At 43.7% G+C, this 25,008-nt stretch overlaps 1 protein-coding gene across 2 annotated transcripts in view; it reads right to left on the reverse strand.

The window, feature by feature from the left end:
- hecw2a (HECT, C2 and WW domain containing E3 ubiquitin protein ligase 2a) overlaps window positions 1-25,008 on the reverse strand; it is a 44,701-nt gene that overhangs the window by 12,331 nt on the left and 7,362 nt on the right. For both annotated transcript variants that reach the window (XM_069154932.1, XM_069154933.1), the window contains exons 2-22: window positions 20,730-21,435; window positions 16,353-16,460; window positions 15,317-15,411; window positions 14,115-14,181; window positions 12,714-12,883; window positions 12,458-12,597; window positions 11,603-11,703; window positions 10,659-11,512; window positions 8,628-9,045; window positions 8,020-8,112; window positions 6,900-7,050; window positions 6,439-6,545; window positions 6,022-6,146; window positions 4,984-5,169; window positions 4,627-4,761; window positions 3,571-3,673; window positions 3,357-3,453; window positions 3,059-3,142; window positions 2,633-2,715; window positions 2,028-2,148; window positions 856-969 (exon numbers count right to left, since the gene is read on the reverse strand). In XM_069154932.1, coding sequence (XP_069011033.1) covers window positions 856-969; window positions 2,028-2,148; window positions 2,633-2,715; window positions 3,059-3,142; window positions 3,357-3,453; window positions 3,571-3,673; window positions 4,627-4,761; window positions 4,984-5,169; window positions 6,022-6,146; window positions 6,439-6,545; window positions 6,900-7,050; window positions 8,020-8,112; window positions 8,628-9,045; window positions 10,659-11,512; window positions 11,603-11,703; window positions 12,458-12,597; window positions 12,714-12,883; window positions 14,115-14,181; window positions 15,317-15,411; window positions 16,353-16,460; window positions 20,730-21,108 — 3,731 coding nt within the window. In that variant the 5' untranslated portion in view covers window positions 21,109-21,435. The remainder of the gene's footprint in view (window positions 1-855; window positions 970-2,027; window positions 2,149-2,632; window positions 2,716-3,058; window positions 3,143-3,356; window positions 3,454-3,570; window positions 3,674-4,626; window positions 4,762-4,983; window positions 5,170-6,021; window positions 6,147-6,438; window positions 6,546-6,899; window positions 7,051-8,019; window positions 8,113-8,627; window positions 9,046-10,658; window positions 11,513-11,602; window positions 11,704-12,457; window positions 12,598-12,713; window positions 12,884-14,114; window positions 14,182-15,316; window positions 15,412-16,352; window positions 16,461-20,729; window positions 21,436-25,008) is intronic.

Here is a 25,008-nt window from a genome sequence, read left to right on the forward strand (position 1 = left end):
ATTCAGAATCTACAAACATGACTTTATTCCACCAGGATCTTATGGAAATCTTTACTATTATTATTATTATTGTTAGTTTGGTATGTTCCTTCTAGCTTTGCAAATATTCCCTGCGGTGTTCCTCAAGGATCTATTCTGGGGCCTTTACTTTTCTGTATCTACATGTTTCAACTGTATCAAATTATCTGCAAATCAAGTATGTATTTACATTTTTATGCTGATAAGACATAAAAGCTTGGGACAGAGGGTGGCTGGGTGTTTTTCATAAGGGCTCCAAAATTAAAGTATTAAAGTAAATAAGATGTAAAAAAAACCCTTTGCTGGAAATCAGGAATGCTACCTCAGAGTTTTTAATCAGAGTTTTTTAGTTTTATGCTTTTATTCATTTACTTATTCTTGATATTGGGATTCATAATATTTGTTATTTCTAATTGCATTGTGTATATTTTATTATATTTTAACTGTATTTTCAGTTCTTATGTCTGTCAAGCACTTTGTAAAACTGCCTTTGAAAAGCGATACATAAAGTTTATTATTATTTTATTATTAATAATATGTCGGGTTCACAGTCCATACAACAGCATTCATAATAAGTGAAATTGAGATGAAATTTGAGGTGGATTTTAATTCAAATATAAAATAAATAATAACAATTAAGCTAATAATTAAACTATTCAAAATTATTATTTATTTTTATTTTTAAAATCCTTGTATATAAGTAAATAGCTGCAAGATGTTATCATTCACATAAAGACTGTGGATTTATGGCATCGGATGTGTGTGAATTAATACATTTTGAAGCTTAAGCTAAGCTTCGGTGGAAATGAGGCGGGAATAAAAAAGTGTCTTTCTCACCCGTCCTCGCCTACAAAGCTGACATAGAGTTTACTCCTCTGCAGGTCTTTACGGGAGTAGCACATGATCTGGTTAAAGGCGTCCTCCAGAAGGTGGTCTCTGCGTATGATGAGCCTGGCAGCACACACACAAAAAAAACCCATACTGATTCAATAATATAACAGCAGATACCTCTGATTTAAGAATGATCATCATGATATTATATTATTTAGTGTCATCTGGTACAATGTCAATACTTAGTACACGATTCTTTTCTAATTTAGATTAATGCCAAAGAGTTTACCTCAGTTTCAGGGAAAGAAACAAGTATTTGGTAGCTGCGCCACACACAACTAAAGAAAACATATTTGCTAATAATTTGCAATATGTAATAACTTTGACTACACTAAAAAATTAATAGTTGAGGAAAAGAATGGCATCAACAAATCCCCCCCAAAAACCTGAAAGTAATCTGATGTATGTGGCTCTTTAGCCCCGAGCCTGTTCATTCACACTGAAGATGTAAATCTAAAGCAGCTGGACACTGTAGCTTCCAGCTAATGTTAATCACACAGGAGGAGGTGCTGCGTTCGCCGGAGACGATTTTCAGTAGCAGATTGATTCCCACTCGGTGCCCTCGTGAGTATTTACAACAGCAGGACGTGTTTGTGGGATTGAGTGGAAATAAACTGCAGCGTGTGTGTTCATGTTAATGAAGGAGCACGTCAGTTAGCACAGGAGTGACGCTCACATGTGTTTTAATAGATGTTGGACAACAGTAGAGCCCTGTGGCACAGAGAAATGAGACCTATCACACAAAATATACATCAAAAAACATTCTTTTGGCCTGTATGCGGAGGAATATGAGTTTTACAGGAGTGTGGTGAGAGTGGATGGAGCATCAGTACCATCATGTCTTCTTCATGAGCTTTAGTTTGATGTATTTTAATACATTTTGATTTGTGAAAGGGATGCTTTCTTTCTTTCTTTCTTTCTTTCTTTCTTTCTTTCTTTCTTTCTTTCTTTCTTTCTTTCTTTCTTTCTTTCTTTCTTTCTTTTATTTTCTGTTGCCTCCTGAAAAATAAAATATATCACTTCCTGTTTTCGGTTTAGAAAAGCCTATGCAGCTGGAGCTTCTTTTGTAAATCAGCACTTATTAAGACAATTCAAACGTATGTGGCGTTTAAACCTACTTGACTTTCCCCGGTCCCTGCCCATAACCCTTCGTCTCCAGTTTACGATAGAAGTTCCTCAGTTTAGCCTCAAAATCTCGCTTATAGGGAGCTGGAGCTCGGGCATTAGCTCGCTGGGTGCCTGAGAAAATAAATCAAGAGTCAGACACAAAAAAAAAAAATAGAAGGGGGGAAAAAATAATGTACAATGAATGTCAAGCAGTGGGCGAAACAGAGGTACAATGACAAAGGGGGTCAGAGACGGGTTAAAAACAGCAGCAAGGGGATTGAAATAAAATGAAATTTTAATGTTCACTGGCGGAAATTGTGCAAAGCTTGAATAGACGCGCAATCACAGAATCGGTAGTTGTGTATGGAGGTTAATCCTGGATTTTTATTTCATATCAGACAGCTAAAGCTTTCTTTTTTTTTTTTTGGAGAGATGAATACACGTTCTTTCATCTGTCTGTATTTTGGTTCACGATTAGAGGTAGAGTCAGCATACAGAGAAGAAAACACTGACGTTTACATTGCTAGTAATACCAGATGAGGACTGAATAAAGGTAAAGAAAATGAGCATGATGCCTGTAAGGATACTGCAGACAGAGAGCGAGACACAGACTCACCAGGGGAGCTCTGTGGAGAGGAGATGCAGTAACCTGGGTGGAGTAACGGTGGCACGTATGACATCACGTCCTCCTCGAATAAGCTGGCGACGGGAGAGAGAGAGAGACACACGGAGGAAATCACACACTGCAGAGCACCTTCACATCACACACACACACATTCACATGCACGAGTGTGAGAAGTCATGGAACAATATCGCTGGCTGTTTATATAAAAACAAAACAATGACAAAGCATGACTCAGCAGGTTATCATTACTGTAAATACTACTTAAAGCTCAAATTACAATGTGTACATGAGCATACGTATGTTTAATTAAAGGGAAAACATTCTAAAGGTGACGTCAGGTGGCAATTTGGAACAACTGTATTGCATTAGTGGTTCTAGTTTAGACCATCAGTCCCAGTTCCCACCTGCAGGACTCACCTCAGCAGCATGACGAGGTCAGCGTCGCTCGAGAGGCGAGCCAGCCCGTTGACTCCCTCACTGCGAATGAACTGCACCTTCTCCCTGCAACACACACACACACACACACACACACACACACACACACACACACACACACACACACACACGCACGCGTCAGAGGCTAAAGAGGCACAATCTATTAGTATTGAAGGTTAACTGTGTGTTCAGGTTGACTGATGATGATGATGATAATGGGGGTGAGTGAGAGGAAGAGCGAGGAAGAGCGAGGGATGTTTAAATGGGAAGATAGACATACTTGAGCGAGTTGTTCCTGGCAAGCTCAGGTTGCCTTTCCTGCAGTATCTCCAAGATATTGGGTTGCCGTAGAAACGCCACTATCTTGTCATTGTAGGCTGGAAGAAGAAGAAGAAGAAGAGAGAAGCAAAGATGTGCGTTACGTGTCTCGTGTGTTTCCATTTTATTCTTGTGCCCATACAGTACATGCGTACACCTCAGCCTGCCCGACTTACCCACAGGCACCACGTCCGGGTACTGGTTTCGACTGGAGCCGCTGAAGGTGCTGGAGGGGCGGGGCATGACGGGCGGGTTGGTTTGGCGAGAGTCATCCACCACCTGTGACAAAAGTAAGCACTACAGGTCACATCCTAGTTCTGAGACCGGTCCACCTGCTGGTCGTCGGCCAACACTCACTTCAAATCTGACTGTGACATTTACACCTGACGCAAATTATCTCGCAAAATATTGCATCCTACAATTTTCTAATTTAGTGGGGTGTCACTAAGAGGACAGATGTAAATAAATATTTAAGACTTGATGTATTGGAGCTACACTGCTTGTTGTGTGTTCTCAGTTGCTGAACTTGTTGCCGTTTACAAAACTGCAAGCATGTATTCACCCTGCAAAAGGGAGGCTGCATGTGAGGAAATAAAAACAAATATGTTACTAATGTCAGTGATAGCATTGTCAAACATGACTGTTAAAAAGCACTTTCAAAAACGTATTATGGGTGCCAGATAATTTATGATATAATAATAAACCCAGCAGACAAATTATAGGTAAACTGAGAAATAGTTATGTGTAATTGATGAATTAAAAAGGTTATTTTTCTGTCGTTTGAGATGTCAGATTTTCCCACAAGCACTTGAGTGCAACGTTTTCCTGACAGGAACACATAATGGTAACTATGAAGGCTGTATGGATTCATAAGGCAACAGAAGCTATTTATTATGTTCACACCTACTTATGGTGAGAAGTGTGAAGGTATCACTACTAATTTGACAGTGATTGAGTGATGCTTATCAGTAGCTTTAATTGATCTGGAAGACATGAATGATCAGCCAGCGAGAGACACATATCATCACTTATTTGACAGAGAGTATGTTGATGAAGGATTTAAAAGTATTGGAAGGTAAAAGTAACTAAAAGGTAATTAACTCTCTCTTGTGACTCCAAATAACCCTCATAATAATATAGTATTTCCCTCCTTCAAACCAGCCCCTGTAAAGATTGCAGCGTCTAAAGTTGTCTCCAGGTGAGGAGTGCTGCAGTGGCGGCTAGTCTCTCACCTCTCCGGCACTGTGGCTGCGCTGGCGGCTCAGGTGCTGGCGGTGGGCCAGCAGTCCGGTGGAGCGAGAGCTCTGGAGGGGCAACCGCGGGTCAATGAAGGTTGTGGAGCGACAGTTGTGATCCACGAAGAAGGGCTGAAGATCGAGACGGGCACACACGCGCATGCGCACGCGCACACGCACACGCACACACACACACACACACACACAAACACACCAGGCGGTCATGTGTGGACGAAGTCATCAGAAAGCCTTCACATGTGGTACAATGAAAAAACTACAGCAGAGACTAGCGGATGCACACACGACCTTCAGGGTTAGTGTCGTATCACATGTCAGGGGCACAAGCTTACGCACCTTCCCAGTGTGGTCGTGCTTCATCTCCCAGCCCCGGGGAAGCTCCAGCTGCTTGTTGGAGAACATGTTGAGGAAGGTGACGAGGTCACGGTTGTGCTGGTAGCGCTCGAAGTAGTGAGCGTCTCGGCGCACCTTACTGATCATGTGCTTCAGGCAGGTGTTGCTCGTAAACATGCGGTAGGCACTCTGGGCAGAGGGGGCAAAGAGATGAGGTCATCAGAGGGAGAGTAGGGTTTTTCTCATGTCAGTGTTCTTTTGATGTAGACTCAAGTGAATTAAAAATTGATGAGTTCATTATTAAACGTATTGTTTAAAAATATATAGATATCCGGTGGAGTTTTTCCACCTCCACATCATGGGGATTTTTTTCCCTGAGTGTGTTTCCCTGTTTTGTTTATCAAGTACATGAGGATGGACACGCACACAAGGAAGGAAATACATTTCAACACAGAGGCTCAAGTTTGCACACAATGCTATTCACTGAATGTAAACATAACCCCACAAGGACTTTAAAGAAAGTCCCTGACCTCAGTTTGGTGTTTTTGAGCTTTCATTCAATATTCATATTTCCATATAAAGCTCTGTACATGACTATGGTCTAAACTGACTGTTTAGTCTAAAAATTAATGAATAAAATGCCTTAAAGGGCCCATTTAACAAAAGTGGATTAAAAAAAACATCATTTTAATATATTTACCACCCTATACTGCAACATAAAAAAACATCATTTTAATATATTTACCACCCTATACTGCAACATAAAAAAACATCATTTTAATATATTTACCACCCTATACTGCAACATATTTGTCTCCACTCTAAGTGGTATCTAACAGTTCCTCAGTATTAACCTATTAAAATGTGCCTTGGACATAAAAACAAATCTATGTGGATGGCCAAGTGCAACGAGAGGTAAGTAAAACATGTGTCTGTTTTGTCATTAAAATACAATTTAAAAGTGTGTTTTTCTGTAAGTAACATTTGTAAGTTTAAAAAAAAAACTTTAAATAAAGCTGGTCCTTAAAAGTACAGACTGACAGGGTTAGAATGCAGCACGGTGAAGAAGTCGGGGCTGCACAGGAACTTGGCGCTGGGCGACTGGAGCAGCAGGGAGAGCCGCGAGCGACCACTGGAGTGGGCGACGGCGCTTTCCCGTCGATATTCTGCAACAGAGTCGAACACATACGAGTCAAAGCTCGAGGTAGAGGGACACTGACGGAAGCAGCTCATATCGTGACTACACGGGACATTAGTTTGGACACAACGTGCTAAACAAAGATTTGAAGGGTTTAAAAATGACATCTTCACAGATAATTAGTCTTGAGTCATTTTCAATGTGACTCATTTGATTGGACAAATATTTCTTTAAAATGAATACAAAGCTGTTTTGATTATTATTTTTTTTGTGTGTGTGCTATTTCTGCAGTTGTGTGTGATAAGTCTACTGAAACTAACCAGTGATAGAGTGAGGCATCAGTTCACTTTCCAGTTCAGGGAGCAGGTCCACTGAGCTTTCATCCGACCGGTCAGTGTTGGTTATGGTCCTCCTGATGCTCTGGTATCTGTGGTCCACAGTATTTATTGTGACAGGACACAATGCAGAGAGTGAGGAGAGGAGAAATACAGAAGCACTTCTCCTCTGAAAGTCTTCAGATACTTTTGTTTGTTCGAAGGTACATTAGCTCAAAAAAAGATGAAAAGAAACAAAGAGACAACCACAGGCAATGTCCCGCTAAAAGAGGATACATAACAAGAAAAAATAGGTCTCAGAGCACATTTTTCTGAGTACCAAGTTTTCTTTTGGCTTCCTAGTCTATTAAAAGCCTCTCCTGATAATGGGGGCCCTTTGTTTAGTGAGATATTGAACGTACACTCACTGCGAAGGAATCATAATGATTTCTCTTTTCTAAGCCCACCTGCGGTTGAGCTGCTCCATCTGCTGAATGGAGTTGGAGCGGGTGAGGCCCTGCGGGGCCGGAGGTCCGGTGGGACGCTGCCACGTGGTCGTCCTGTTCACATGGTCCACGAAGAAGATCCTCCCATGGCTGTCGATCCGAGCCTCCCAGTCTGAGAGAAAATGATGAACAGAAACACGGTAGGTGTTTAACGCCTCGAGAACACATAACCGTGAAAATAAACATTGGAGCGAGCAAAGAATGAACGAAAACACTCTGGATCTGAATTAAGACATTTGCAGACCACTTTTTTTTGTCTTTTGAATCCAGCGCAAAACGAAATACATTTCATGCATTTCCGGTTGATTCTCAGGTCAAAGTTCACCTCTGTTCAACTTCCAGACTTCCAGACTACAAACTGTAGCGCGCTTTCACTGCCTATGGTTTATCATTTCTTTGATCAAATTTATGCATTTATTAGCAGCATTGGAAACATGACTTTTATTCTAGCTGCAAAGAATATTTCCTTTGAATATACGGTATCAAATTAATGTGTCCTGTCGTGTTTATAATGCTTACCATCTTAGTTTAGCATGTTAGCGTGGTAACATTTGCTAAATGGCATAAAACACAAACATAAAGTCTTTGTTTTTTTTATGTAAAATGGATACTTTCAATTAAAATTTGATACTAATATAGGACTTCATCCAATATTATTGAAAAATCTGACTCAAAACCAAAACCATCAACCTCATGTTGGGACTTGATAAAAAGCCAGAGCAGCTTAAAGTCGTTAATATTACTCCTCTGGGCTTCATAAATGTTAATCAATTCAAACCGGAGTGATTAACTGACACTGACACACCGGGAGTCACAGTTCAGTGTGGTAAAGAAGGAATGTAAAAATTCACATAACTTTGTTCAAATCTTTTGACTACGTTTCTTTACAGAACGAGGAATCAAAGCACCGATGAGGGTCATCCTCTGACGTTCATCTGGGCTTCAGATTTTCACGTCTTTTGTCGAGTTCGCTCAGAAATGGACGTTGGACAGAGACACAAACAAAAAGACACACTGCTACACTCGCATACACACAGAATAGTAGACCAACAACACAGTGCATGCAGACGCGCACACTCACTGGGGGGTAGAGGTTCGTCCACTCGTTGGTATCGGTGGATGTCGTGACGCACAGAAGGAAGCGATCGCACAGGATGGCCGTTGACGTGAGCACCTGAGCACAGAAAATATACAAAAGATGGAAGGAATTGAGTTTTCAAAGTCCAGTATTTTACATTTTGGTGTTTTATTTGCAGTGTTGATATCAAAAAGAAGATATTTATGTGCTTTTAAAAATCTTTCTGTTTAGTTTTATAAATCTCCTCTCTTCTGCTTCTCTCTGCAGCTACCTAGAACAGGCTGTTTTATGTCTGTGCCTTTAAGATGACCCTCTCTTCTGATTGGCTGACTCTTTTCTGAGTTACACATGTCCGGACCAACCACAAGCTTTCTTCAGTGTTTTAGCTTGCAGGATCTGCAAAACAGAAACTGCTTAATGGACCGGGCTGACCACGTTCTGCTGGGTGTTTGGACATTTTCCCAGTATCTATATAACACCTAGACATGCTTTATAATCAAAGAAGAATTAATTGACTAAATTATTAGAGCTAGTTAAACATGCTTGAGGGCTGAAACCTCCAGCGAAAACTGCAGTGATGATGCTTTTGAGATTTGCTCAAAGCTGAATACCTTCCTCTCCGTCTGTTTCCGTGGTAACTTGTTCTGAATCCACAGACCCCGCCACCTCATTTGGCTTTGTCTTGTCCCCTTCCTGCTCTTCAGCCACGCCCCCCGCAGCCTGCAGGCTCAGCCTCCTCACGCCGATCTCCTCAGCCTCCCCTCGCTCCCCAGCTGGCGGAGTTTCTCTTTCAACCTCGGCGGTGGCGGCGGCTGCGGTGGCGGTGGTGGCGGCGGCTGCGGCGGCGGTGGCGGCTGCGGCGGCGGCGGTGGTGGTGGTGGCGGCGGCGGCGGCGGCGGCAGCGGCAGGGGCGGCGGCAGCGGCGGCGTGCCCTCCTCCTTCATCATCTACGGCCTGGCTGGTTGGTGGGGTGGCGGACTCTGCAGCTCCCCCTGGATCTATGGCCGTCTCTGCTCCCTCCTCCGTATCCTACAAAAAAATAACAAAAAGCACAAACTAAGGAGCAAAATATTATTCATTGTACAAAGACAGTGACTCAGCATCTCACTGACACTTAACTGTGGCCAAAAACAGAGATAAATCTTCTCGGTGAATCACGTACAGATATGCGAGGCATCCACACCCACTGCTACAAAATATAAAGTGAATTACAAGAAGTCAGTCAGTCCCAGAGGCAGCTCACACCCTGATGCGGCTGTGGCTCCATCACCACGGCAACAAAAGAAAGTTTGACTTCAAATATTTCGCCGACATGTAGGCGTGAGAGCTCGGAAGAAACAATCTCGGAGCATTTGTTTGAAACATTCAGTGAAAAGTGGATACAGATCGCTGGTTCCCACTCACGTTCTGCTCCTAGGAAAAGTCAAGCGAGACAAGGGGCGGAGTTATCTCGAACTAACTGACTGCATGAGACGATTCAGTGGAAGTGGACACGATGGTGCCGCAGTGGAGAATCACAGCGCTGCGTCCTTTAATAAAAGTCCTACAGCCTCCAGAATCACAAGACACACAGCTGAAGGGAGCTGCTGCTCGGTACAATGTGTGCACTGCTAGTCACGCTCAAACACAGCAGAGCAGGTTGGAACTGCATGTTCAGTCAAAGATAGAAAAAAAAACTGAGAAATGTATGAAGGAAACATCTGAAGTAAAATATGCTGAGTGTAAACAGCCACAGTGTTATGAACTAAACAGAGTATGATGTTTATAAACTCATCTCTCCCTTGATGTTGTCGCTGTTCTGAGAGATTTACTGGCAGATCTTACACAATAAATCTCACGCAAAAAGTCGACTAGTTTTAGGTGTATTTATAGAGGAGTGTAGAGGAATATTCAGGATACGAGTATTTACAAAACACTTATTTCCACTCATTGAACTCCGACAGGTCGATAAATTGAATGATTAATTCAGTGGTTTCTTATGGTGCGTTCATGAGCAACTGGGAAATGGGAACATTTTTACCTCAGAGTGGAAAAATGCCCTGTCCTTTTCGTCGCGTCTTTCGTTTATGTTGTGTTGTCACATGATTTATAGAAGAACATTTATGTATTTGATTTTCAGTGGTTGAATAGAAAACAAAGGTTGTTTCTTTAAGTGGAGATTTAGATCTGCAGGCGGGAAATCACGAGTGGATTCTTTGTTTTGTAATGCACGAGAGGCTGCATGTGCACAAGGACTGACACAGTTCACTTATTTTTTTCACGCTATCCTGCTGATCAACAGGGAAGAAGACCGCTAACAAGCAAACGTGGATGTAATGCAAAATTTAACATACGTTTTGAAAAATAAGGAAAGAAAATCAAATGGAAAGAATATCAATAAATAAATTTGTAAACAAAACAAAGTTTTAGTAAGAAACAATAAAATACTACAAACAGAACTATTAGAATACTGCATGTTAAAATATTGCAATTTCAAGATGTTACTTTCAGTGCCAAGAAACTGACATTTTTCACTATTTTATGACATTTTACAGACTAATAAAAATGTTTAAAAGATAATTATTACTTGCACTTCTCCGAGGGACATCTGTAGATTTGTAGTGATATATATAAACGGAGGGTTCAGAGGATCCTGAACTCACCACAGCAGTGATCAGCGTGATGGGACAGCTCTCTGACGATGAGAAGACCGTCTGAGGGGCCGTTGCCATCGAGCAGGTGTCGATTTCTGACGAGGGGTCCTCAGCAGTTCCCCTTCCTTGATCAGGTACCTCTCCGCCCGGTGGCAAAGCATGATGGGACACGGCCTCTGTGAACGGACCCTCCTCCACTTCGAGGAAAACGTCCGTCTCCAAAATGTCTTCCGAGTCCAGGCCTGCATCCACCTCCGGGGCCACCTCAGCCCCGGGGGGCACGTCTTCTGTCGCGGCACCCGCCCCCTCGGGCACCTCCTCCAGCACCGAGTGCTCCAGCTGCTCCGGCTCCGTGTGAAGCTCTGGAAACGGGTCGTCGTCATCGGGGATATCTGGAGGCTCTCCGTTAAATAGCAGCGGTGACAACGGCACTGGAGAGATGTCAGTGGCTCCGGACCGGTCATCGTCCTCGTCTGAATCGATGTGCAGCATGGCACTGAGCCTTGTGTGGGTGGGAAAACTAGAGCGCAATTTAGGTGAGGCAGCACCCAGGGGTCTTTCACCGGGGCCTTTAGGGGCCTCGATAGCATCCAGGCCCTCAATGAGGGACCTCTGGAGCAACTCATGGCCTGAGAGGCTTCCCGGTGCCGCAAATCCACCCTGTGCTCCGACGAGAGGCAGCTCCTTCTCTGGGAACGCTGTGGCTCCGCCTTCCCACATGCTGTGGGAGCCATGGGAACCGGTAGGGGAGGGGCCTGCAGAGACCACGCCCGGAAGGTGATGGGGCAGGTCCTCATCGTCAGATGGAGTCCCCGGAGCTCCGTTCAGGGATTGAAGGCCGATGAAGGAATCAGGAGAGGCACCTACAGGCGACACAACAGGTTGAAATCGTCTTTCAGGAAAACACATTGTGCAGTAAAGACAGTTCAAATCCAGCTGAAAGGCAGATTTACCGTCCGGCCCCGTCGACGTGAGCTCAACTTTGAACTGCAGCTGCCCGCTGACGTGTTCGGTGGGCAAACGTCGACACAGGGAGAAACTCACAGGCTGGACGCTGCACAGTCAAACACAGCGATACACCAAGATACAACATCACAGAGGACTGGTGTGTGACTTCAACACAGTACACAGCAACCCTATTGGCTGTTTTCAAGGTAATTTAACGAGCTTCTCTTTTAAACACATATCTTGGTCATTATGGGGGTTAACCATTCATGCTATATCTTGTTTTTTTCAGGACAGTTTAGGCTATCTAAATCTTTCATCATTTAATTTGATAATACTAAGAGATTTTTTTATATTAGCTTTCATATATATATTAAAAAAAAAATTGAATCTGTCTATAAAATAATGCTTTTACATCTCACCATAACATATTATCAATCAAAATATCGGTTTATAATTGTATAGAGGAGATTGTCTAGAATCTGGCAGAATCTGAACCATGTTTGTGGGACATTGAATGACTCAGCAGTTTAAAAAAAAACAATGTGCTTCGTGCCTGACAGAAAATAAATGTCATGAAATGATTAAACTTGATGCAACTTGAAAGTTGATTTTCTCTGCAACACTTCCTCACACAGACGAGGCACTGACACTGTTGGAAAGCCGTGCAGATTCCTAGGATATGTGCTGCATCTCTCTGCAATGAATACGCTCCGTGAAGACTGGGTGGGAATTTTGATTCAATTTGCATCCGTTGGGTTCTAAATAATGTAAATAAGTAGATCATAAAACCATGTACTTTTGATTGAACTCATTCTGTGAGTAAGCTCATGTCTGTATGTGTCTGTATATTTGTCACCCACCCAGGTATCTTCTCAATAAGCCGCTGCACCGGGATGGTGAGCTGACCCAGGAAGCGTTTGATGATCGGTCGGCTTTTTGCGAACTTGTCCTTCACCTCGATATAGAGGATGTCCGTCATCAGCGCCACGAACGTGTACTTCTGCAGAGAGGCAGACGGAGAACGCGTGTGTCAGAGTAAAGGTGTCCACTGACTGATAATTATAATAAAAACATTAAAAAAAAAAAAGATTCTGCATGAAAGAGCGTGAGCGTCACCTCCCCGTGCCAGACGGGGTTGGTGGTGTTGGCGATGATGGCTGAGCGTCGTTCCTGCCCGTGATGGCTGAAGATGGGGAAGACGCTCCTCTTCCCCGGGTGGATGGACATCTTCAGGTACGGGTCAGGATTAAAAAACATGCCCTTCTTCAAGCCGGTGGCACGAAGATCTGAAACAAAAACAGTCCAGACAGCGGTATTTAATAGGATGGGACATGATTTTTGTATACTCGAATAGTCGTGATAATATAAAAAAAAAAATATTATTATGTGCGACTATTGTTCTTCTTTATTTCCCCTGTTTTTACGGGCGCCTGGTTGTAGTGCATTACTCCCATCAGAAGGTGGCGGTAAATGGCCTAAAAGCTGTTTGCCAGCCGCCATTAAACAACATAAGGAGAAGAAGAACACTTTACTAACAGGCTCCAGAGCTTTGCAGGTAAAACTGTGTGGAATTGAACAGCAGAAACACTCAAAGACGACTACGGCCGTCGAGAGGTTTTGAGTGGAACTTCTTCAAATCATAAATGAAGACGAGGTGCAGCACAAACTCTGCAGGTAAAGCTGAAGTACAGCGAAGCACCAAGATTAGAGCTACACACAGAGCAGACGGCCATCCACTGATCAATAACCAACGGCCAGACGAAGTGAGATTGATGTTTGATGTGCAGAACAAACAACGGCTCTCATCTCAAAGATGAAACTAAAGACAACTTTACCAGCTCTGTCCAAGGCGGCAGTTATTGAGCTGAGTTCTCTGCGCAAGTCTCTACTTCTTTATGCATGTGTGTGTGTGTGTGTGTGTGTGCGTGTGCGCGTGTCTGAGTGTGTGTGTGAGTGTGTGTGAGTGTGAGTGTGTGTGTGTGTGTGTGAGTGTGTGTGAGTGAGTGTGAGTGTGAGTGTGTGTGTGAGTGTGAGTGTGTGTGTGTGTGTGTGTGTGTGTGTGTGTGTGTGTGTGTGTGTGAATGTGTGTGTGGTCGGGTGGTGGATGCCACATTTACAAATCCCTTGTATTTAAGCATTTCCAATAAAACACAGGTGAAAGTGGGTTGTGTTAGCAAGGTGGACACTATTCTTGTAAACCCATTAAAATAATCCTGATATTGCTCGAGTCTGACAGAAAACTAATAACATTCAGGGTTTTTTCCAGCAAGAAAAAAACAAAAAAAAAGCCCTCTTCCAATTCTGAGGCCTCCGTGTTTTCCTGAAAACAGCTTTTAAAGTTTACTCTGGCTCTTCCTGCAGGCACTGCAGACAAAGACGACACTAAAACGGCATCCTGTTGCTAAAATCCCAACGTCGGCTCTGCGTTTCTGAGCGCTTTGTTAAAGTTACTTCCCGACTCCGCTTCCACATTTGCTCCGGATTTTGAAAACAAACACGTAAAGGTCTCACACTCACCCGTCAAAGTAAAGCTGATCAGTTTGCGAGGATGCTCGACGCCCACCTGCTCTGCCAGCCCCTCCGCCTGTGAGAGAAGAGACAGCGTCACACTCGGCCGACCGCAGGGGAGGGAAAAAAAACAAAAAGGCCCAGGACAAATTTATATTCCAAAGACCGACCGACCGCACAAACACACCTGTGATTATCTGGCTACATTCACATAAATCTACATGGTAATAATAGAGGAGAGGACTTGGGAGGTCGAGGGGAATTACATTCATTGAGAGCAGGCAGCGGTGCGGCGGCGAGGGTGCACTGCTCAAAGTTGAAGTAGCAGGATGTGAGTGAGGGATTGATTGAGCTCATCAAAAAAAACACTGAATTATACGGCTGCCTGAACCACCGCGAGGCTCCGATCATGTGGACTTTACATGACGGCAAACCGTTTTTCAAGGAACACCAGAACTTTCCGGACAGATTTTCCAGCTTTTAAAGGCTCAACTCGCGGAAACCCGACGTCTGATTCACGGCCCGTGTTTGACGTTGCATTCAAAGACACTCTGACATCCCAAATCTGCAGTGAGTGTTGAACAACAACCCTGGTTTCAACCAATAGTCAAGGTTCCCACTCGAAGTCAAATGTCACTGACTTTTCCCTGACGATGAAAGTTGAAATTCCATTACCTGTAATGAACATAAAAACATGCTGCCTGTGCTGAGCAGATAAGAAACAGCGATATTTCTGTTAAAAGAATTAAATACAAGTCTAAATCCTGGTTGCGGAGGAAAATAATGTATCTAACAATAACGATAATTAGCTTGCGACCTCGCAAGCTACATTTTCAATTTCTGATGCTATCAAACATGCACACTGACAACGACTAGATCGCTAACATTTTAGCCACATGCATGGAAAATATTCTATTTTGATAAATGCCGACTAAGATATAAACATGCAAACAAAATCCCCTGATATTTCATGACTTGGACCAAAACGATTTCCCTGACTTTCCCTGTCTGGAAAAGAGTTTTCAGAATTCCCTGAAATTCCTGAAATATATTGCACAGGAAGTGAGTCTGATATCTGATGTAAACAAAAACAGTAATATAAAAAATAATTACAATTCTTTTGTATAATCTTCAACTGTCTCAACAGTATATCACTCTCACACTCTCACACACACACACACACACACACACACACACACACACACACACACCAGGACTGCTGGATTCTTCACAGTGATGCATGGGGTCGTTGCTCTCAGGGCTCCGCTCACTCCGTGATAGTACTTGAAACAGATTTTTGTCTCAGCTGCAGAGGAAGTAGAAAAAGAGTTATTGGTAACGAAAACACTGAAACTTTACATGTCATGTTCAAAGGTCTTGTATTGATTTGGGGATAATTATGATTCATGAAATCATATAATCATAACAATTGCTGCTTATATGAAAACTTACATGAAACTTTAGATCTTTTTTTTTTTTTTTTTTTTACCTTCTACAAGGTGCAACCAAAAAAAAAATTCCTGAGACTGTTTCTGTTGTGCACAAACGGAGTAAAGCTGACGTTCACGGAGGAAGCTGTAACTTTCATGAAGTATTCAGAGTTACGTCACTGAGTCGACCCAAATGGTGTTTCATCACATTCAGGTGGTGAGCAGCGAATGTTTTCCCTCAGAAGGTCCCAGAGGAACTCGGTGTTGACAGTCTGACGCTGGGAGGACGAAGTCACGGCGCAACGACCTCGCCGACGTCAAAGAAAACTCACCTCGTTGCTCCTGACGTGACGCGCCTTCGGTCTCGGACGTTCTGCCCATCTTGAAACCTGAATGTCACTCAGAACATCTCGCCCGACTCATCGCTTCGTCGGCGTCGACTTTCTGACGCGTTTCAAGGGTCTCTGTTGACGAAATCCGATGTTTCACTGATCAAGTTTCAGGTCCGTGATGAAGTTGTAAGTAAGTACGCACCGGTGGTCACAAAAACGTGTGGAGCTCGGGTGCTGACGTTGATGAAGTGACGTCACTTGGAGTCCTCACTCATACAAGTTCAAGCTTCCCTCGTCTCCCTGCACATCACAGCGCTTCGCTCCTTTTGTGCGCAACAGGAACATTCTCGAAACTTCCTGATTGCCCCTCGTATGCCCAAAAAAAACATTCACATTTTGATTAATTCAATATTTTGCGTTTAATTTTCAATTAACTAAGTGAAAGTTTTTTTTTTCACAAAGGAGGGTATAACATGGAAACTTACGCTCCATGAAGTAGGGCCCCGCCTCCAGCCTCCAGACAATCTGCCCCTTCTGGGTGCCGTTCACCCCTCTGTTCTTACAGTCCCACACGTTGGACAGGCTGGTTTCATCTGGAGAGGAGGAACACCGTTAGCTACAGTAGATACGGGTGCTTGTTCATTCAACAATTAAGACATATTTCGCTTCATGCTGTGTTGATTTCAGACCAAAGGATGTTAAATCAAACAACAGATGTCCGTTTTGTTTTTTTTCCAGCTCTGCATTGTGTCCGTGCAGCACAAAACTGCAGCCGAGCTGCATCTGTTCCGCCTTCCAGTATGTTTAGTCTGCGGACTCATGTCTTCCAAAACACAAGTTTCTCCTTTAATCAGTGAAATCCGTTCCCGAAATAGCGTCTCTCCAACCTCTAACCAGAAGGACGAACTCCAAACTTCCTGAGTTAAAAACGGGGAGGGGGAATTCCGCTGTACGAGGCACTTTTTGCACACAGATTGATGAAGCGCCGGACTCAGCTGACTGGTGGAGAGAGTCCAGGGAGGAGTGTGTGCTGGGTGTGTGTGTGTGTGTGTGTGTGTGTGTGTGTGTGTGTGTGTGCGTGTGTGTGTGTGTGTGTGAGCACTTCGAGGGGGGCAGGTTGCTTATCATTGAATGTCTGCTTAGTCGAGGAAAGCGGCGGCTCCTCTGGGGTACGAGACCCCGGAGCAGGTAATGAAGTCCTGGCGGCCTCGTGGTCGATACGAAGCGACCCGACGACCCGACGCCCCGTCCGGCACCAGCACTTTACACTCTGCTTCTCCCGTGCGGTATTCCCGTCGAGGAGGTAAATTCAATCAGCTTAATCCGGATGAGTTGAGTCCTCACTGGAGGTCATCAGGAATGAAACCAATCGTTTTGGTAAACAAGTTAAAACGATCATGAGGTCCACTCTTTCATAGCGGTAATTACACGGTGTCCAGAATCTACAGCTCCGTGTTGGGCCGCAGGTTCGTCCGACCTTTCGGAAGCCAAAGGCACCCTTTGTTTTCAGAAATCCATTATCCGTCGCTAACACAATACATCGTGCCGATCAGCTCGTAGGTTAGAGTTTTCCCTGAACGCAGCTGTATTATACCACTAATTATCTGGTGTAAAGAGACAACTTTCATTTTCTGCTTCAGCGAACGGTGGAAAAAAAAAAAGGCAAATTTATGAACTTGGCAATCATGCCGTCATGTCGAATTTTTGTCAGACTTGAAGACCGAATTGACCTTTATGAGTAAAATTGGTGTCTGCCACAGCAGCAACGTCCAACCGGAACCGAACTTCAAAACTGCTCTTTGGAGAACGTGTGGGTCGTGGGTTATTTTCAGTCTTTGAGTTCTTCACATGAACACGCGTGACGTTTTACAGAAACACGATGAAGTAATTGCTGCTTTGATTTGCAGAAGCTGGTGGAACAGCGACTCTGTGACATCGGGACTCTTTAATAAGCGAGCAAAACAGCGTAGGTTTGATTTGATTCGAGACAACAAATGTGCTGATTGTGCACTATTACTGCTGTATTACTTTTCACCATCATGGACAGATCTGCCTGACAGTTTGAGCCTGATAGCCTTCTTCAGCACACGGGTCAATGTATTCCCCCCCTGTCAAATTCCTGTCTCTAAGCAGGATTAGCGTACATTATTGAAGACCACCCCGCTCGGCTCGGGAGTCGTGCACGGTTTGTGATGGTGTGCGTGTTATCGTACACCGAGGCAGAGCTGTTACATGTTGACTCAGCCTCCAGTCCCGTGTAAAGTCTTAACAGATAATGTTTCAGTATTGACTCGGAGTTGGAAGCTCCTGCAGAAGACTCTGCCGGGCTATTCTCAGCTCCTGATACTGAAACACAAGAATCAGCTGAAAAGCTTCGAGGACGGGTCGGGTCAAATCAGCTCGGGACTTGAATGCCTGTGAGCTTCCAAAACAGTCAAGCAAAAATATTTCAGGGGGGAAGATCAGTGTAGAGGTAGGCTGAGAAAACCCTTCAAACTGTGTCCTTTATTCCTTATAATCAGATTTAGTTTTAGTCCGAGCTTAAAAAATGAGACTTGGCTGACCTGAAAGTCGTCTACAAACCAACCAACCAACCAACCAACGCAGAGTAGTTAATTTAATTATTATTATTTGTATTTATTTCTAACACTTTTGGTTTTCCTACTATGACATATCCAAATATCTGCTGTGAAAAACATCTGGAGCACAGACTACACAGGACGATGGGAGGTTATAATTAGGGCTGTTTGGTATATCGACTTTTTAAGGTATATTGATATATTTTCATGTGAGATAAAGGATGAGAAAAAGAAGCCGCTCGCACCGGCTGCTGCAGCTAACGGTTTGGTTTTTATGGTGCAGAGATGCACTTCCAATTCACTGAGCCTCGCTTCCATCACGACAAATAAACTCCCTTCATTACATGTGACGTTGAATCTGAAGGAGGCAGAGGAATAACTCAAGATAAGAAACACTGTGCGGGATAGTGAGCGGGAGGAAGCTGCTGTAATGAAAAAATATATCAGCTTAGCTAGATTAAGAGAGGAAAAATAATGTTTTTTTATATGATTTGTCATTTAGGCATTTTTTTGGAGGTATATATTATCAAACTATTTTATTTTGATCATAGTGTATTTCAATAAGCGCTGGAGTCGTCTCACTTGTGGCTTTGACTTTAATAACCAACTTTTTTGTAAATACTGAGATATAATATCATGAATCCCTATTCAGCCTAAAAGTACAGAGATGTGATTTTTGGTCCATGTCGACAAACCCTAATTATAAGTGCAAATTTCTAATAAGCATTTTAGACCTAAATTCATGTTTTAGATTTTTTTTTTTTAATAGTTTGACTAAATGAAAACAACTCAGTTCCATTTCAGATAACCAGATGCTGTTTGCTCAGTTGTCATGGAGATTAAGCAATTGATGTGCAAACACAAGGTTATAACTTTTAGAATAAGATCTTACCATAACTCTTTTGATATTATGTAAATGTGATATTTAAAAAAAATGTATTTTCAAGGTCAGTAGTTATTGTTTATAATTAGCAACCAAGGAAGGTAAGAATTCCTGAACTGACATGGATTACTGTAAATAATGACGGCATGTCAACACAACCATCTTAATAAAACCATTTGCTGACGAATGCCATGTTACGTAGAGATAAACGCTCGATAAACTGGACCCTTGTGTGATTTCCAGTGTTGCGATTGCTTCATTTTCTAAACACAGAGGAGTGTGAATAAATGATAAAAGTCAGCATTTCTGCTTGAATAATCACAAACCTGCAATTCACCAGGGGTTTATCACACAATCTGATATGCTCTAATTATTTACGAGTGGTCACACGCTGTGACACAGATTTTATCAGACCCATCGCGCATCGTGTGGCATGCAATGAAAGTACAACTTTATAATTGGGGCAGGTACTGAGCAGCACTATGCAGTACCAGCACTTCTACATTTTACTCTTTGTCGTATCGACACTTCTCAGAAACTGAGGCTCCGCTGTGATGATCATGGCTTGGGATAGGGTTAGGGACCAGTTGATAGGGACCCAGAAGATACATAAACATATTATTTCTCATGAAGTGTTGTTTGTCCTCCCAAACATGTCGAGTGCTGCTGAATTTATACCACCATCACGTATTCAGTCACACAATGCAACCTTACTGTCTACTGATGCAGGAAAACAGCTTAAATCACCATTGGCTGAATGCTGCAACGTCCTGTATCCATTTCAAATTAAAAGCCCTCATTTCAAATTAAATTGTGCAACCATACTGAAGTTTTGACCTAGTCTTGTTACTCTAATAAATTAATTAGTTGTCGTCTTGATTAAATAAATCGATGCTGTGAATATCAGAAATATTTCCTGGTATCATTGATTCAATGTAGACATTCAGAATGTCATTATTAATGATCTGATAACCCCGCCAACATGTGAAGAGGAGGAGTAATGTCACATATTTCCTTTCCACTGAAAACACTGCTTGAGGTCTGAACTCTTCAAGTCTTGACTTCAGAGTCGAAAGCGAAGATATTCAAGTCTCAAGTTCTGATTTATTAAAATCCCAGAGCTTTAAAACATTTATAGAACAGCAACAGGTGGCCTCAGATAGCTGCATACCTTGCATATTTATTATTAGGACTACGCATGGATTTCACTTGCGTAACGAGCGCTACCAACATTGCTTTGAGAGAAAACTGCTCAGAGGCTCTCGGTTTAATGGTCAGCATCGTGACTTGGAATTTGCTAATTAAGACTTGTGACGCGACTTGAGATTTGACCTTCACCCGCCTCACAAGAGCTAAAAGAAGCTCCAGTAGGAACCAAATATGTAAAATCATCATCTCACCTATGTGGTACAGCCCAATCCAGTCGGTAGCATCCACCTCCTCCTTGATATCCCAGGATATGACGAGGTTCTGGCCCCGGTTCAGCGTGTACTCCAGAGTGGATGCCGTTAGCGAGGAGCGGCTCTGGGACGTCACCAGGTCCGTGTCGCTGTTCGCCCGCGGAAGGCCGATCGGGCTGCTGACGACGGAGACGGTATCGACAGATGCCCCGCCCCTTTCCGCCAGGGTTCGCAGGTTCTCCGGGCTCAGCGTGTGCCGGAGGTGGGGGCTCCGCCTTCGAGGGGCCGACAGGTGTTCGCGGCCGCCGACGGCCAGGTTGGGTGGGTTGTGGGACCGGGTCCTGGGCGGTAGGACCGCCGTGGCGAGGGAAGGACGCATGTTGTGCGACCGGAGAAGAGGCAACTACGAGAAGTACAAACTATTAATGAAAAAAACAAAAAAACAAGAAGAGGAGCGTCTTATCGACTGGGCGGCTTGTCGACGCGGTGACGCATCTTGTTGATTTATCTGTGTTGACTCAATTTAAATCATCACGTTTAAACAGTTTGAAGAGGTGATGATTGGAAACAGGCGGGAGCCTCAGAAACTCTGTGTGGATTCTTTCCCCAAAAAGGTTCCCGTCATCATCTGCCCTCTCGGTCCTCCGACGAAGATGTCCTCCGACGGTCTCAGCTCGTGTTATCGAACGGCAAAGAGACCCCGAAGCTGGGGAAGGAGGACGGAGACAGACAGAAATCACTGAGCCACAAAATTGCTCTCACACAACAAACGCAATGAACACATGCTGTGAGTGGCAATCAACAAATGGCTGAACAAACATTCGTCAGAAGAAGAGCTGTTTGCTGTCAGAGAACCTGTCACCAATACAAATAACCCGGCACCACCATTACGCTCCATCCTTCTTCCTCTGACAACACTTGACATTGTCTCTTATTTTTGAATAGCTTAATGCTTACTGGTATCTAAATAGTGAGGGGTGAGCGTGATGCACTATTTACTTAATGTATATGTTCTTTCTTCTCGGTCGTACAAACAGTCAAACCCCAGGTGGAGAAGAGCAAACTGAAACGATCGAAATTGAAATCCATTACCTCCACGAGACCAGTGGAGAAGGAAATCTTTAAATCATCATAAACACAACCCTCTCTCACTCACACACACACACACACACACACACACACACACACACACACACACACACACACACACATCTGTGCAGGATGGTTTCTATGGTTTCTGTCAGTATAAGCTGCCTCAGTAAAAACAGCGAGAGCAGACAGGCAGCTGTATCTGCCTCCCAGGAAGCTCTTCAATCAGCAAATGCCAGTTTGGGAACTGTCTGGGGAGCAATGTCAGAGTCTCAACCAGAGCCATTTTGTTTTTAAAGGAAGGATGGCATGTGACTTCACAATCTAGCCAGAGGGAGCGTGTTTCAGAAAGGCAGAGAAGCAGAGGTTTTTTTTTTTGTTTTTTTGAGGGGGTTTGGTAATATTCAGCTAATATTTGCCTGGTGCAGTCACTGGAAAACGACGTGAGCCGTAGTCTGAGCTAAGCCCTGATATCTTTGGTATTTTGAACTGTGTGTGCGCCTCTAAAGCTGAGCTGTTAGAAATGCTTTGAAAGTGCTGCCTTGTCTGCAGGCCCTAAGAAGGTGGTATACACCGTCTTTAGTCAAAAAAAAAAAATTGGATTGCAAAGCTAATAGCATTGAAGTGAGCAAACTGAAAACCCAAAGCGTCACTGACAGTTCATGCTCCATCTTACGTTTTGATATTAAAGAAATGGTTCAACAGTTTGTTCGCTTTCTTGCCAACGTTAGACGAGACGATGCTTGTTTGCTACATAATTAAATAGCACCAGTACCCAGTTATTATGGCTTGGCATAAAGACTAGAAACAAGGGAGTGTCCAAAGATAGAAAAATACGCCTACCAGCACCTCTGAAGGTCAGAGATATCCATTTTTCATTTTTGTTTTAAAGCTTTCAAGTCTTCCTCATTGTTCTAATTCTGTTTGATGTTGTGCAGCAACTTTTGTTGTACTTAAATATGCTATTTAAATAACTAATGTTACTTAAATTTGTACAAATCAAGTGGCAGCCCACCGAGACGTCACCCGTTGGTTTGTGAGCTGCCGTTTTAAAGCTTCCAGTCTGGCAATTGGTCGTCACCTTCTCGGTTTAATGGAGCCAGAAATGACCGTATTTGGACGTGCTGGAGAGGAAGGAGGGGTGGATCTGATTGAGAACCAGAAGACATTATGCCCCGTATAAATATAAATATGGTCACTTCTGGCTCCAAACCGCTCAGAACAGGCAAGATGGCGACAGCCAAAACCCCAACTCGAGGCTTTATAACGGCTGTTCACAAACAAAACATCAAACAAACGTCAACAAACAAAATTTGTCCGTCGTGGAAAAACCAAGTAAATGTGACCGAAGCCAGACACAGAGCGGTTCTGGAGCCTGGTCGTGACCACAAATATTACATTCCCTAGAATCTCTAAATTTGACTGTTATTTCGGTAAACATGCTCTCTGCCCTCCCCTCACTGCACCTACCAGCATCTCTCTCTGTTGGATCTACCACAGTGACAAAAAGAACAAAACTGAGGTCGGAGCATCACGGCGGGTGAAATGACGTTTCTTCTCGTCCACAATATAATCTGTTTTTAATCTTAATCTCTTTACTTTTCTTTAATCCCACTCTGATTGTGATCCGGGCTGATTTGCCAGCAGACCTAACGAGCGGATTGAAATTCTTCACCATGCAGAGGTTGGACATCATTTCGAAGGCGATTCCCCCTGCTGAAACTGGGAAGACGAATAGTCTAATAAAGTGTATATATGGCTCCTCTTGAGCTTCCGAATCAATTCACTTTGCATTTCGAGGAGCCCGAACAGAGATGATGAACTGGCCTCTGCGCTGATGTGTGCGGGCCGCCTGTGTTTCTGGATAACCCGGGCTTGATATTGAAATAAGATCTGTTGCATTTGACATGAGGAAAGCCTGGACGTCCCTGACTCAACAACATTACCAGAGCGCGGCCCCATCTCTCTCTCTCTCTCTCTCTCTCTCTCTCTCTCACACACACACACACACACACACACACACACACACACACACACACACACACACACAAACCTCATACAGGGATTTATGACAGGATAAAACCTCCACCACAGATGCAGGAATACGTAAATCCAGCTCACGTGTGCACACGGCCTCATCCGCAGTCATATAGCACCAGCAGGGAGGGGAGGGGCCACGTCCATAAACAAGCAGAAGCTTAGTTTGAAGAAGAAACAAAACAAAACAAAAAGCGCATCTGTAGCTGGTGAGCAGTTACGCAAGTGCTCCTGTGGTCCCGTGTTGGCCGAGCATCGTCTGACTCTGAAGTGGAGCGGGAGACGCGGCGTTCCACTCAAAACAGAGAGGATGAGGAGTCTGCGCACCGGCTACAAACAGCGCAGACCAAAACATCACCTCAGGAGGAGACATTAAGCAATCCGGACTCCTTCCACTGCTTTTTCTTTTTTTCTCCTTCTAAAAGACTCCCATTATAATCCCAATTCCGCTGCTCTGCACAGTTTGACCTGGATTAGGGATTGATTCTCAGGAAGTAGATAAAGCGTTGTGAGAGAACCCTGAAAAAAAATTGAAATTTGCTTTTCCAATTCCTACCGTTTCTCTGGGACGATGCTAAATTTGACACCTGTCTTGCGGAGGCCGTCATTTGAGCGCCGTTCTGTTATTAGGCACCAAAACACTTGGCACTCAGCGCCGCTGTGCAGCGAATACTAAAAATGAAGCACATCTGCAGCGGAGGGTCCGACGGAGCTGCCAGACTGCGCCGGAGCAGTTGTTTTCTTACATTTTGTCAGAGTGAATTCCTTCAGACAGCATCCCCAGAAACAGGACGGCACAGAGGGGTTTTTTTTTCTCGGGTATTCAGACGTTACTATGACCGCCGTTCTTTGTCACAGCCCTGCTCATTTTTTCCTTTTATTATTTATGAAATCAGAGGCTTGAAAAGTCTGTCTTGTCTAGCGTCCCATGTGACGGGCACCATGGTAACATTATGGCTCTACACCTCCCACAGCACGCTGAGTCCTCACAATCTGAGGCGCACACACTGCTCGACCTGCACACACACACACACACACACACACACACACACACACACACACACACACACACACACAGAAATATGTATTGAAAATGTATCACACTTTTATACAACATAATACAGTCCCACAATGTGTGTGCACGCGTGTGTCT

Source organism: Embiotoca jacksoni, unplaced genomic scaffold, assembly GCF_022577435.1.
Source record: "Embiotoca jacksoni isolate LCO1_2020_lvr unplaced genomic scaffold, fEmbJac1.0.p SCAF_2, whole genome shotgun sequence".
Lineage (NCBI taxonomy): Eukaryota > Metazoa > Chordata > Actinopteri > Embiotocidae > Embiotoca > Embiotoca jacksoni.